Source organism: Falco peregrinus, chromosome 8, assembly GCF_023634155.1.
Source record: "Falco peregrinus isolate bFalPer1 chromosome 8, bFalPer1.pri, whole genome shotgun sequence".
Taxonomy (NCBI): Eukaryota; Metazoa; Chordata; class Aves; order Falconiformes; family Falconidae; genus Falco; species Falco peregrinus.
The window spans coordinates 20,917,807-20,932,385 of NC_073728.1; the positions used below are offsets into that span (position 1 = coordinate 20,917,807).

Below are 14,579 nucleotides of genomic sequence, written 5' to 3' on the forward strand. Positions count from 1 at the left end.
CTTTTGTGGTCTTTGTTTCAGATTCATTTGAATTTAGAATTGGTATAAGATCCGGAAGGGCTCTCTCTTTTCGTGTGGAAGGTGAGCTAGACTCCAGGCCAGCAACTTTAACACTGACTGATACTGGAATAGGGCGTAGCTTATCTTTAATTTTTTCCTGTTAAAATATTTTAAATGACACAGTTAGTGTACAGTCCAGAGAAGAAAAACAGCACAAAGACTAGCTTTTGATACAGATTTTAGAACAAGCAATAAAGCAAAAAGTCTTTTTTGCTACATTTTGCAGTATTAAAACCATTCACTATATAGAAATGCAGCATTTTCTAGAAACATGCAAGAACACAAGGAGCCCAGCCCTACTGGTGTTTTGGGGTTTTTTTAAATGGCTTCCCAACCTCATGATTTCCGTCACCCTCAAGAATTCCTAGGAGCAACAGATAGTAACTCGGGCAAGTGAAATTCACACTACAACAATAAAATCACACACTGCAACAGGCTGCCCAGAGAAGTTGTGGATGCCCCATCCCTGAAAGTGTTCAAGGCCAGGCTGGATGGGGCTTTGAGCAACCTATCTCATGAAAGGTGTCCCTGCCCACAGCAGCGGCTGGAATGAGACGATCTTTAAGATCCCTTCCAACCCAAACAATTCTATGATCCTATTGCATAATTTCAAGCTCTTTAATTGGCTGTGGTCAAAAGCAAGCGTGGAGGCTGGCTCGCTCATTAGTGCAGAGCCACAGATAGAGAATTTGTTCAGCAGCTGCTGGAATGCCACTCTGAAGGGCCAGTGCAGCACATAGCAAGCTTTCTTGCCCTGCCCATTTATCCCCTCTGAAACCCATGGATTAAAATTCTTTTCCTAGCCAGTCACACTGTTAAATTCTATAAGTTACTTCTGTTGGAAACGGCTCTCCATTTTTGGCATTTATTCCATCTCTGTTGTTCTAAATTAGTTCAGCTCTATTGACCTCCAGAGCATGCTGCAGTGGCTACAGCTTTTATTCACACTTTGTGAGAAAGGCAACAGGAAGCAGCATGTGTGCAGGGAGTAGTAAGGTGCTACTTAACTACAGCTGTTTTCTAGTTTTGAAGCTTTTATTTCATGTGACTTTTGAGTTACATACAAAGGTACCATGAGGCTGAAAAAAAAAAAGAGCATGGTTTTGGTTTAAATATATCTAAATGGAATAAAAATAAAATACGCTGCCTTACCTGCAGTACAAGCTTGGTTGTCACACACTCTTTTGAGTTCTGCCCCCTTAGGGTTGTACTTGCAGTAAACTGATCGGAGAGGTGGTCCTTAAACCGTACCCTGGACGGCAGGCCTAACTGCCTCCTCTCGTTTTCTGCTTCAAATGTATAGTTGATCTCTATATGAAGAAATAAAGTAGGTCAGTATACAAAACAGCCCTTACCTTATCAAAAAGAACTTTTAATCCCCCCCCCAGGTATTATCTTACAACGTTATTCTAGGACTGTTTCAGCCAGTGCTGGGCTTCACAAGCTGTTTTCATTATTTACAAAACCTTCTCCACCTGTCAGTTTTGTCCCTCTCCAGGTGAGGGTACCCTGTGCGTGTGTCTGAAGGGAACTTTGAGCCAAATGCTTTCACCCCAGGAGAACCCACCCCTGGAGCTGGAATGGCTGCTGTGGAGCCAGCAGAGGGCAGAGACACGGACCTTGGTACCCATGTCTGGTTTGTCCCAAAGGGCACCTACGCAGCCAGCAGGGTTTTGAGGTCAAGGTGCGCTGTTAATTTTAATACTGAAAGCAGAAGTGTGACTAGAGCTTTCTAGTTGTATGCCGAGGCATGTTTTGATAGATCTGAGCTCTGTGCCTCTTCTCATCATCTCTGTATTCAGTGCAATGTTGCAAGGATGGGAACAGCACCAAGTGTGCCAGGGCTCAGGAGCACGCAGACAGGCACAGCTGAGCTGCCTGCCAAGAGCTGGAAGCACTGGACCTGTTGAAGGACCAGGACCTTATTCAGGCACATCCTATGGATTTTAAAAGTAAGTGAGAACATCAAGACCGGAGGAGAAGGAGGTTTGGGCTTAAAATTCTTCTCATTTCATCTCAAAATCTTACAGTTTTCTAATGTGTAGTAACAGCAACATTGTAACTAGAAAAACAGGAGACATGAGAAACGAACACTTTACATTTGTAACTATATTTATGGCACAGTCTTCCAGGCTTCTGTTAATAAAAAGATTTTTTTTATTTCAGTTACTGATTTCTACAAAACCATTTTCATGAATACAGAATGCTGTTTTCTAGGGTAAGACTCTAGTAAGAAATAATGTTTACTAATGATACTTAAAATGGGCTTTTAGAACTGTTTTCTTCAGCAGCAGTAACCTAGAGAGGCAAAATGGTTTTGGTCTGTGTGGCAGCTGTTCGCTGGCAGTTGTATTACCTGTAAAACTTCAGCCTGTCCCCCACAGAACTTCCTAACACACCAGAATGACTCTAAATATACATTACTCTAAATACAGATAGCGTGATAGCTGACTGACCTTAGTAGTGAGTCACAGTTTAAACTTGACAGCCACAGTCCCAGACAAGCCACTATAATTTCAGTTCTATTCTTCCATGAGGAAGAAAACAAAAAACAAACCATGTGATAAACAGATGAAAAATATTTCTCTTCAAAACTTACTTATTCTTGGATTCAAATCACTGGGGTTTGCAGTATATTGAAAACATGCTTTCACATCCATCCTGTAAAAATCGTCAAGAAATTAGTATTCACTTCAATACAGCATGGTCTGACAGACTGAAAAGTTTTAATAGTCCACCGTCTGATACTGTCAGTCTTACGACTGTGGTTTTCATGCTAGAACAGTAATTTGCTGCTTACTAAACTGAATTACAAAGCAAGAAAAAATGGTTGATAAGCTATAAGAAAAAAGTATTTTCTGGCATTTGCTCTTGCATCTACTCATGAGAAAGCTGTTCAAGTTAAGATACTTTTAAGTGTTAAAGTACTAAAGTTTGTCACTTAAGTGGCAAAGTGACATTCATTTTCAAAAATGGACATTATGAACAGAATATATTCCACACCTTGTCTTTCGCACAGTAGTCATAGCAAATTGAGGAAGTCAGTATGATCACATGCAGATACATTTGCTTAACCTGCAAGACTGTCATATCCCTGTCACTTTAACATCATCACTAACTGAAATACACCGAGGATTCTGATATTGTTTTGTTGGTTTGGTTTTTTTTAATTTACCATATTTCACTAGGGTCCTCAGGGTTCTTTTTCTTTAGATCAATTCTGTCAGGCTGTACTGTAATGCTTCTTCTAATGCTTATCACAGGCCGAGATCTTCATTTGAGGAAAAAACAGGGAATGAAAAGAAGGGGTGAAAGAAGAAGGAAAAGTTTCTGTTAAGGTTAATGAAATAATTCATGTGAATCCCAGATGCCCTCCACGCCTGCGCTGATTTGCAGCAAAGACACCCCAGGAAACATAGTTTAGCTTTTATAATGGTTAGAAACAAAATTAAACTACTTATAGCTAAGCAAAGAAAGTCACAAAACACAATTGTATTAAATGCCTGACAGGGAAGCAGGGTATGTTAATGTCATGTTGCGGCTGTCATTTTATACACATTAAAAAAACAGAAAATTCAAAGTCATGGTTCCCACCACAATGGTAATTCGGCCCCTGTGAACAACTGTAGTACTAAAGTTCATTCAGATTAATGTTTGCAACAACTTTAATGTGGAGCCTGGGTTGCTGTGGGCAATGTTTTCATTTCCTGACTCCTCTGTAAGTAGGGCTGTATCCACAATGCAGCCCCACAGCTTCTCCCTTCTCTTCCCTCTTGGAAAGGACAAGAAAACACAGTTCACACCAACAAATGAATGAGCTGATCCCACCCTCATCAAAGCATCTAAGGCTTGTTTAAAGTGGCCAGTTAAGCCACCTCCTCCTTTTCTAGCAAATTTCTTTTAACTGGGCCCACCCACCCTTTTCACTGTTTGGCACCGTCACGCCACCATAAAGGTTTTTGTTCTCACCTCTGTAGAAGTTTTTGTACTGCCCTTATCAAGAAATTATTAAAGCTCCTTTTGAGTAAGCAGAACACTTAAACTAACCGACTTTCCTTCCACCTACTCTGTTCTCTTCCACAAGCAATGTGAGTTGTTTTTGTTGTTGGGTGTTGTCTCAGAGTTATCTAAGAACGGTTCAGTTATGTACACAGATAGAATACACCCTTGGAGATGGGATCATCAAAGAAATTGGAGGAAAGGTCGTTCTGCTTGAAAGGCAGTTGTTTGCATCCCCAGAGTTGAGATAAGCAGTTTGGAGTTTCTGCCTCTCCTCCTTTGGGACTGACAGCAACCACCGAAGACCTGAACTTGATGCAGCACTCACAGCTCTGAGGAGGAGACAGTCCTCTTCCTGCTCGTTACTAGTGATTCAGCTTAACAGTACATTAAACTGGAAACAAAGCAGAGGTCTGCAAAAGGCTGTGACCTCATCTCCAATTAAGGCATGTGCTACAGAAATCCAAAAGGACCCTATCTGCAGGGCTTCCTCAGAACTGTTTCTTGGACCCCACTGCAACCTCAGCAAGACTGTATGCCTCACTGCTTTTGGATCCTCAGCTACAAAAAGAGGGGTTTGGTTTGGTTTTATTCTATTTTCAGTAGAGCAGAATTAGATTTATGTAACAGCAGGGGACAAAAAGCTCTAACAAATGTATCAGTTAACTCCTTCCTTAAGGCAAAAGAATTACTTATCACCCTTAATCCCATCCAAAGACATGGGCATCCAAGTACCCGACCACAGGACAAAGCTGGGGTACAGATGCACTGCACACATCAGCGCTCCACAGTGACTGTCCACATTCACCCCCTCACCCTGCACTGCCTGTAAGGCAGCTTCTCAATAAGAGGAGGGGGATAAAGTAACAAAGTAATTTATGGAACCTCCAACTTCTAGAAGGAAAAATACACCCAGGCCAAGCACCTTTTTGCTACTTCTAAGCAGTTTGGTTTTAAAAACTAAAACTAAAACCAAAACTTTGGTGTAATTAGTTATAGTTCTGTATATAATACCTGAACACAGATACAGAATCTGAAAGGGAACCAACAGCAATATCAGGGTAGGAATTTTTATCCAGGTCCATGTTTCCAGCAATAGAGTAACCAAAGAATCTGGTGCCTGTTTTTTCACCATCGAGAATCTAAAGAGCAAACAGATTGAGGGAATTCAGACATTTAAAAGCTATAAAAATGAAGTAAGTGAACATCCTTGTCTTATTGCCAGAAAAAAACCAAAAGAGAGACCTCTGTGTTCAGGTAAATGACACCGAAGTGCCAAGATGATTTGCTTTTCTTCCAAGAAGTTACTTTGCGATAGCAACGAGTACCAGAAACGACTGTTTTGCATAGAAATGTTGCCTAGCTTATCTTTACTCATAGTATTTGTGCAGTATAGGCACCTGAAACTGAAAAAGCATTCTAGAAAGTATTCTAGGAAGTGTAATCAAGTTCCATTCTCACCTTGCCAACTGAACACAGTGGTCCTCAAGAAAAAAAAGAAAAAGGCATAAACATTTCTTATTAAAAAAGAAAGTGAAGTAGTAGTTGTGAAAAGAGAAAATAAAGCAGCTAATTATTTTCCAGTCCTCAAATGTCTTTCAAAAAAACAAACCTTACTTATCTACATGCCTTTTTCCTTCTCTACATATTACTGGTGCCAAAGGACTGCCCCAGAAAGAAAAATGTGTATTAAAATGAAGAATTCCTAATTTTTCTGGTCAACAGTGCAATCTTGGAAGGGTCCTGTGCCTTTTCTGCATACCCACCACCCCACTTCATAGTAATGGCAAGGGAGAAGATGGATAGCTCAGTCATTCCTTTAATTTTGTGAAAGACTGATGATATGTAGTAAAGGTTATTTTGTTACCTGTGCTGGTTTTGTATTTATTCCATTCTTGGATCCATGATAAATGTACACTTTGCCAAAACCATCATACGGAGCCCCCACTGCAATATCTGTTGAAAATAAGTTGCAATATTTCAAATCATTCTTAATCTCTCTGCAGCTTGCAATGATAATAAGGGTAGGGTGTTCCAAGTCTGGCATTAGCAAAAAGTCACACACATTTTTATTGTAGTAATTTTTCACTCACCGGGATATCCATCCTGATTAATGTCCCCAACATTTTCAACTGCAAGACCAAACATGGAGTCAGTGGTTCCATTTAAGCGGATAGGTTTCACTCCTTCCCATCTGCCTTGCTGGTTAATGTAGACGTACACAGCGCCGCCAATATCTCCACTTCTGTCAAAATACTGCGGAGCTCCGACAACAATGTCCTGCCATCTTAAAAGGGAAAAAACCCACAGTGCTTTTACAGAAGAATGGTGGAAAATAACTGCTCAGATTGTGGTCTCGAGGTCAGATAGCCAAGAAGCTGCTGGACAAAGACTAAAAAGTACATTAAACTGGTTAGGCAACAACAGCTCTGCTGATAGCACAAGGCGATTATCAGAGGTTGCCCTTTGAAACATGCAAGGATCTTCTAGGGCCGCCTTTGCGTATGAGATTTGTTTCCTCTTTCTTTGTTTACACTATTTGTTTAAATTTAAATAAAACTCTTTTCTATAATTAGAAACACAGACTATGTCCTGACTGGTTCTCTGCAACGCTCGTCATTCCCTCCAGCAAAACAAGGAAGATGGGATTTGGCATTCCTTGTATTGCTACTGTGGGAAACCAAAGCAGAAATAAACCAGATCGCCATCCTTCATTATAAAGGCAGCACGAGTTAACCAAGGCCATACCCATCATTGTTGAGATCCACAACAGCAACATCATAGCCAAAAGAAGAGGCCAGCCCTTCTCCTTCAAACATGTGCTCAAGGGAAAGTGCTCTCTGATTCTTCTCTTTTTTCAGTAAAACAACTGCTCCGCTGTGGTTGGCTCTTGGGGCACCAGACACAAAAGTCATCTCATCTTGGGAGACAATTCCTTTACCAGAGTCCAAAGAGAAACCTTTAACAGAGAAAGAAAGAAAAAAAAAATAAAAAAAAAACCAAACCAACAGCTTGTATTGTTAATAGGAAAAATAAATTCCCCTAACTATATTAAAGTGGTATATCGAATGGAAGCTTTGTCTAAAACTGACTGTGATATACTGGGAATTCTCCATTTCTGTTTGGACCGGTGGATGCACTTTTACAAGCTGACCCTCCTCCATACATTACATTTAAGTATTTCCCCCACAAAATCTGTTATTTCATTACTCACTCAGGTCTACTTTTCACAAAGACTACATACAAGACCATTTTTAAACACAGCAGTTTAGAAATGACTACATCTTACCACTTGAATATAGCTCGAGTATTTCACCTCTGACAAAATTATTGTAAAACTTCCTCAGTACAAGTTGGTATCACTCTATTGCAAACATGCAAAATGCACCACGCACGCACAGTATTTTACATGGTGATGTAGACAGTATTTGAGAATCACCTTACACAGTAATGGTGAAATTGGCATTTTGATTTAATGCAGCCCTAAAGGACGCGTTCAAATCAATTTAGTCTTATGCATTCTTTATGAAACCAACACATCTTAAAATAGATGAAAAACTGAGTTGAAAGAATATATTGCATATACCAACATATCCAATAAAGGTCAAAGTAGAAACTTACACACATTGCACGGAAGACAGACACTAGCCAGCAGACAGAAATCTCCCTTCTGAAACACTTCACCACTACTATGAAAATTCTCAATTACAGCAATTCACCATGAGGCGGTTTCAGAAAAATTCAGGGAGTCCCATCCGGGGGATGGATGAGAGGGTTTGCAGTAATGCATGGCAAATCAGCCGTGTTATTTTTCAAGCTCCTCTTCATCCAAACCCCTGTTTTTACATGCTTTTACTTGTGGTGTATTTGAGATGAGGGGGGATGGAGGGGAGAGGATCATGTCAAAGGTCTGGAGATTATGTCTGACCAGATGCTGCCACCTCCGGTGGTCACAAACCTAAGTAGCTATTCATCATTACATCCACCGGTCTGTCCACCTGTATGCCGGGAGGCAATGTTTTGTATACAAACTGATCTGGATGAGTATCAGATACAGCTGTCAAAAATAGAAGACCTGTAAACACGAGTGAAAGATTGAAGAGAAAAAAACAGCAGTTAAGCAAAGCAGCTATAACCATGTTTATTTACTGTCTAAACAGAGGGAACAGCGATGCCAGGGAACAGCAGGCATGCCTGGAAGTGGTTTTGATTGTGACAAATCAAGGGCAGCACTTACGTTCAGGAGATAAATGCATTTGTCATGAAACTGCAAAACGTCAGTATTGCTGTGTTCGCAGGAAAAGACACCTCCGCAGCACTCCTCACCTTGCCAATTCTTACTTCACCAGAAGAGGCTATCAGCTTGTCTTTCTAACATAAGCTCTTAGGGGTTTTTTTGGGTTTGGTTTCTTGTGATGCTTTGGTTTTTGTTTTGGGTTTTTTACACCCAGTAAATACTATTTCCTCTAACAGATAGCTCTAAAGTTGGCTCTTTTCTTGACTTGCTTTTACCTTTTATATTAGCAATACCCTTCCCATCTGTTCAGCTTTCCACCACCCACACAGAAATACCAGTTTCAAGTTACCAGAACTGTATTTGTGCACGTGCCAAAAGCAGTGGATCAGTACACCACAGAAATCTGCATAGAACAGAAAGGTTCTTTACACTTTAGACTTGAGGCCTTTCCAAAAGTGCAGCGTAGCCTTTTCTCTGCACCAACGTGTCTCACTGTTGTACAGTAACATCCACCGGCCTAAGGACATGGCTTTGCTTTGGTGTGCACACAAAGTGCAGGAGAGTCGCCTCCTGCAACACACACACACACTTAAAATAAAAGCACTACTCATACTATGCTGTTTTAAAGGCCTGTAAAAAGGCCAGGAAGTTTTTAAAAAAACTAGTAGAATAAACAAACTACACTCACCTACCAGGAGAGAGAAACTGCAGTCTTAGCAGTTACATCCAGAAACTCAAATTTTGATAAAACTTTCCAATACCACATGGTAGTACTTAACCATCAGAGCGATTAAAATCACCCCCTGAGAATCTCTAGGTCCTCATCACAGCTCTTAAACCTCTCATTACATTAGCAGCTCTTCTAGCTACCTCAGCAGACTATCATCCTACACTTAAAACTGGCCCATAAACACAGAGGGAGATGTGAATTAACCAAAATGTTTAACACGTTACAGAGTCCACAAATGAAGCATTTTCTCCTCCCATTTCATACCATTGCACCAGGGCTGGGATCACAAACGTTTAGGAAGCCTAAAGAAATTTACCATATGTACTTAATCCTACCTAAGTAACTGTTAGCTGGAACAGGAACTAGATTCTTATCTTGGCGGCTCTCATCACCAACTTCGTAAGGCCCATCATCAAAGATACCCAGATCATAAAATGTCTGGTTCTTTTGCTCTGCACGAACCACCCCTGAAGAAATGAAATGATAAAATAAAAGCAAATGAATGGTAAGGGAGAAAAATAACAGATAAATGGTTCCAAACTAACATTTAACTACAATGAATGAGATAGTGACTGCTGTTTAAATGGGACAAACACAGAACAGTGCACTGGGTGAAAGGGTTTTCCAAAGGCGATGAATTTCTGTGTGCCAGAATCTCACACTGCTCTACAGAGAGGTCATGCGGTGATCTGAAAAACACGGGATACTAAGAAAATTCTCAACAAAAACATGGGACTGGCTTAGTCAGGAACCGCCCTCATCCCACAGTTTGTAAGTTCATAAAGCCTCTCTTAAAAGGAAGGTAAGTACACAGGAATACACACACACACACACACAAATTACTGTTCAGCTATGACAAACACCAGTGATATATTTCAAAAACATTATTTAAGGGGAAAAGAGTTCTTGTTCAATAAAACGTGTGCTTCCCTTTTATCAACAGGTGTACTTAACATGTTGGCGAGCACAAACGTGTTTTCCCATGATACAAAAGAGTACTCTTATGATTGATACACTGTCATAGCACTTCTCTGCAACTGAAGTAAAGCAGCATCTGAACTCAATATGCTGTTTCAACCTGGTTAGATTTTGTTGACAGATACGTGCAAGATTAAGTTTCCAGTAAAGTACACCTTGTGCCAGAGCTTAAAGATTTTGCATGGTTCATATAGCAGGCACAGGTGTACAAGGGGGAAAAAAACCCATAATAATTTGAGATCAGATGTTCTAAAGGGGGAAGTACTTGCAGCTGTTGGTGTAACGAAGTGCAACAGGAAAAAAACACTTTAAGAAAAAGAGACAGAGCTGGCTGTTCAGATGCTTCTCAATATAAACTAACAGAGAAAATCTATGGGGGTTTTTCCCCTTAAATTTCAGAGTATCTCCTAGATGATATAGAGTGCTTAGCTCTTAGGCAGAGAGATGATCCATGAAATTTTACATGGATATCCATGGATTTAGATACAAATACATGTTGTATTGCTCTGTTACCTTCCTGCAATCCTCCAGTATTTAATTTGGGAAGAACTACTTTCCATAGACTTCAAAAGTGGAGAATACTGCAGGATAAACAAAGATCTCAGTGTAGCTATCTAATATTTGCTCAAATGCAGGAAAAAAGATGGGACAAATAACTTCAAATTTATTTAGTATTTTGTTCCAGTATGGAAGGCTCAAAACAAGCACTCAATCCCACCGTAAGATTAAGACTAGTAAGGGAAAATTTTGCTGTACATATGTGCAATGTTCCATTATCCATTCATAAGTACTCCCTCAAAAATAGTTAAAGGAACTTCAGTAAATACTTTTGGTATAGCAGCATAGCATTTTGTGAAAACAAGGTAAAAATCATTATATCCTATCATCCCCCCCGCCTCAAAAAAAAAAAAAAAACCAAACCAAACAACACCCAAAAAAAACCCCATAGGATGCAACCCTTGTGAGCAACCTCAGAGGAAATGGGAAGGGTAGGCAGGAAGGAAGCCAGGTCGTACCTTTCCAATTGTAAGTGCCTGGGGCACCAAACACGATATAATGATAGTCTCTAGTAAAAGTAGCAGCAACACCTTGCTGACAGGAACCAAACTTCTCATGGCCTCTCAAACGGCCATCACAAAAACTCCACACTCCGTTATCCATATCATCCTTAATAGTAAGATCCTGGCTCAGCACATAGCACCTTCCAATGATATCCCGGGTTTCCTGCACTGTGTTTACATACTGCCTTTTCTCATAGCGATGTGCGCATGTCTGCAAGATAGAAGAAATAGTAAGTGATGCTTTCTGTATGTTTGTATGCGAGTCATCGAGGAAGGCTGGTCCATTAGCAATACTTCATGCTAGCAGCGCTGTAAGTCGCCTTGTAGACACACCTGTGTTGCAACGCAGAATGTCCACCGTTCCCTATGGGCAACATATGGGAAAAACTGGGCATCTATGGATACAAATCAGAGCAACTAGCTTCATGGTCACGGAAGGCCGCACGGTTAAATCCCTTCTTCTCTGTAGGAATTAGGCTTTTTAGCCCTAAAGCCTTCCCTGATACCTAATCCCTCTCTTTCAGGAAGTAAGGAGAGAACCACCCTATGTCTTGTAAAGGAAGAAGTGGCTGCATTTCCCCATGACTGTCAAGAGTTAAGTGACTTACACGCCTGTGCAGGACATGAGAAGCTGGTTCACCTACCATCTACCTGAGACTATTCAGAACTCACCCCTTCCAGAAGACTGCCATGAAGCAGAGGCTGAATGCTCTTCCAGTGAAGGGGAGGGAAGTTGTTCCTACTTCCTATGCTGAATGTTCCACTTAGGGGATAACTGTCGCTGGGACAGAGCAGCAGCGCTGAGAACAACCTGCTCCTTAACCTAGCAGCTGTTCAGCCTCTGTGTTAAATATTTGATTAGAATTCTGTTCCCTGGTGAAGAGTCTAAAAGGTTAAGTGGTGTAACCCCCAAAACACCAAACCATTGTAAAAAGAAATGGAGCAATCAAACCCCTTTGCCAGCAGTAGTTTTTGCAGAACCAGTTGTACTAGGAGTGTGAAGAGCACAAGCGAGCCAGGTTTCTCAGCTGGCATACTTTTCCTATGCTTCCTATCAAGGCTTAAATATTAAGCAAACATCCAGCTGCTCCACACTTCGAGCACTGCAGTACTGCCCGGCCGCACAGTGACCTTCAGGCTGCCCACACCTCATCTGCATAAGAACATTTACTACTTACCACTTACAAATAAAAGTTTCTTCTCAGAAAAGACAAGACAGCATTAGTTGATGATTCAATGACCAGGCCTTTTTCTGCCTGCTCTTTCCCCCTTTGGGTTCTGAGGCAGACTGAAACAAGTTATTACTGCCTCTATATCCTTAAAAAATTCCAGAATCACACCCTGAAGTCACCTGCCTCCAGTTTTGGAAGTGAAAAGTAACCTGCAAGAATACAGTTAAATGGGGAAGCTTCACTGCACACCCATTTTATGATGCAGCTGGTATCCTGCAGCACCATGGGAGGTTTATTTAACTAAAAAAGAGCTTAAAAAGTAACATTCTCTGGTAACTGCTGAGAGCTTTTTCTCTCTGTACTGTACAAAATAAAGAATACCTCGTAGCCTTACTGCAGTGCAATGGCCACATTAATTCATAGGAGCAACCTGGCCAAAGTCTCTTCTGAAAGCTGAAGTGATGCTGATCATCTTGAAAACCGGCTGATGATAACCTGCTACTTTTACAGCCTCATCATACTATTTTTCCCTATTTCTGTAGTCAGTTGTATTTAAAAGAAACAATGTGTGTTATCACCAAAAAAGTAAGCGGACAACCTGAAAATGAACTGTCCATCCTAGACTGTTACAAAGGCTATTAAAAAGGCTAATGCGTAGTTAGAAAAATAAGGTAATTTAAAGCTTTTACAATCTCAGGTGCCTTAATTTGCTAGGGAGACATTTAAGTCCTTACAATAAATCACAGGAGTAAACATCGGAAAGTTACCATTCAGAAAGCTGCATAGAAACACAAACCATTTACTGTAGACCCAAAATGTTTGTTTTTTTTAAGTTAGTCCTTTACACTTACCACCACATTTCCTCCTGGCCCCTGACTTTGGACAGTTACACCCATCCATTGGTCTTCTTTACTCTCCATCTTCGGGTCAGCTGCAGAGTATCATAATACAGCTTCAAATATTAACATCTAACTACTTTTTCTTTTTTTTTAAAGGCACTTCATACAGTACATGAGACAGTCTGCAGGTGGCAGCGTCTGTACAGTTTATCACTGACAACATCCATTTTATTAAACACTTCCAGCATGTTACTTCACGTCACATCAATTTATTAAAGAATAAGAACATCCAAATCCACCAAGATCTAACCATCTTACATTACCTTAGCAGTTAAGCTACAACTTACTCTGATGCAAAAATAATTACGTATAAATTCACAGAAGCAACTGCCTGATACACTGCCTCTGGAAAGGACTGTATCAAGTAAGAAAAATCAGACAACCACTTCAATCCCAAACAAAAGCACTGAAGAACTTACTCTCCTCATCAAATATGACACGTGTGCAGTGTGCATTCGGAGATGTGATGTCACAGCTGTACAACCCTCCTGTTCTGTTGGCTTGTTGGGATGGAAAGGCCTTTTCCCGAGGAGCTCCAACCAGCAATCTGCAGGGAAAGAGAAATAATTTCAAGGGATCTGTAGACAGAATATTAGAAAAGAAGAAGCCAAAAGAATCAGGAAGTGTTTTCACCATGTTGCTAGAGGTGTGACATGCAAACATTTGAAGATGGATGAAAAGCTACATCACAGCACTGTTCTTAAAAAAAAAAAGGGGGGGGGGGGGGAGAAGGGCTGTAAAGCAGTAATAGGTTCTGCAATTATTGGCCCTGCAAACCAGTAAATGTATTGTTACTGGCTATTATTGTTGCAATGTTTCCTGAGAGACGTTGATAAAAATCAGAAGTGTCTGGCAGTTTTGCAAAAAACGTCTTCTATCAGGAAGTCATGTAGGGTATTTGTTACCTTACTAGAAATTTTTGGTAAGGGTGGGAGAAGTATTTTTACTAAAATGACCACAAACCCACTAACAGTGAACACAAGTGCTTTCAGGCTGTCTTCTGGTTTTATGCCAGTCCTGTGCCACTGTTCAGCTGAATTTATGGGCACCTTAGTATCTCCAACCCACGAAGCAAAGCAAGATCCCTCCTGGACCAAGGAAGTGTGCACTGAACTATTCCCAGTTCTGTGCAAACGTGCAATACTTCACTCCTCTGGCCAGATACCTCACTTTGAAGCTGCAAATGTTTTTCTCCAACAAATCTCTGACCAACAACAGGCCTCTCCCACAAAGGACTTATTTCTCCTATAAAAAGGCCACTGTAACAATCCCTCCTTAGATATTGTTCTGGTAACCAAATGTGATGGTTCTTCTTTTAAAAACTGAATAAAAGCAAATTTTCTTCCTGTATCAACTGTCCCCCACCATGAGTATCATCAGAAAATAACCAGTAGACATATTTACTTGCAAAATAAGGGGTTTCAGCCAAAAAAACGTATCTTA

At 40.6% G+C, this 14,579-nt stretch overlaps 1 protein-coding gene across 6 annotated transcripts in view; it reads right to left on the reverse strand.

Annotated features, from left to right (window-relative positions):
* Nucleotides 1–14,579, reverse strand: part of ITGA6 (integrin subunit alpha 6) — a 47,413-nt gene that overhangs the window by 11,798 nt on the left and 21,036 nt on the right. For 4 of the 6 annotated variants that reach the window (XM_055812910.1, XM_055812908.1, XM_055812912.1 and 1 more), the window contains exons 2-13: nt 13,556–13,683; nt 13,089–13,168; nt 11,021–11,276; nt 9,362–9,493; nt 6,808–7,018; nt 6,153–6,346; nt 5,927–6,015; nt 5,074–5,201; nt 3,236–3,331; nt 2,660–2,721; nt 1,213–1,370; nt 2–157 (exon numbers count right to left, since the gene is read on the reverse strand). In XM_055812910.1, coding sequence (XP_055668885.1) covers nt 2–157; nt 1,213–1,370; nt 2,660–2,721; nt 3,236–3,331; nt 5,074–5,201; nt 5,927–6,015; nt 6,153–6,346; nt 6,808–7,018; nt 9,362–9,493; nt 11,021–11,276; nt 13,089–13,168; nt 13,556–13,683 — 1,690 coding nt within the window. Of the gene's footprint in view, nt 1; nt 158–1,212; nt 1,371–2,659; nt 2,722–3,235; nt 3,332–5,073; nt 5,202–5,926; nt 6,016–6,152; nt 6,347–6,807; nt 7,019–8,017; nt 8,135–9,361; nt 9,494–11,020; nt 11,277–13,088; nt 13,169–13,555; nt 13,684–13,769; nt 13,836–14,579 lie in introns of those variants that run through there. The other 2 variants (XM_055812913.1, XM_055812911.1) reach the window with 2 other exon arrangements.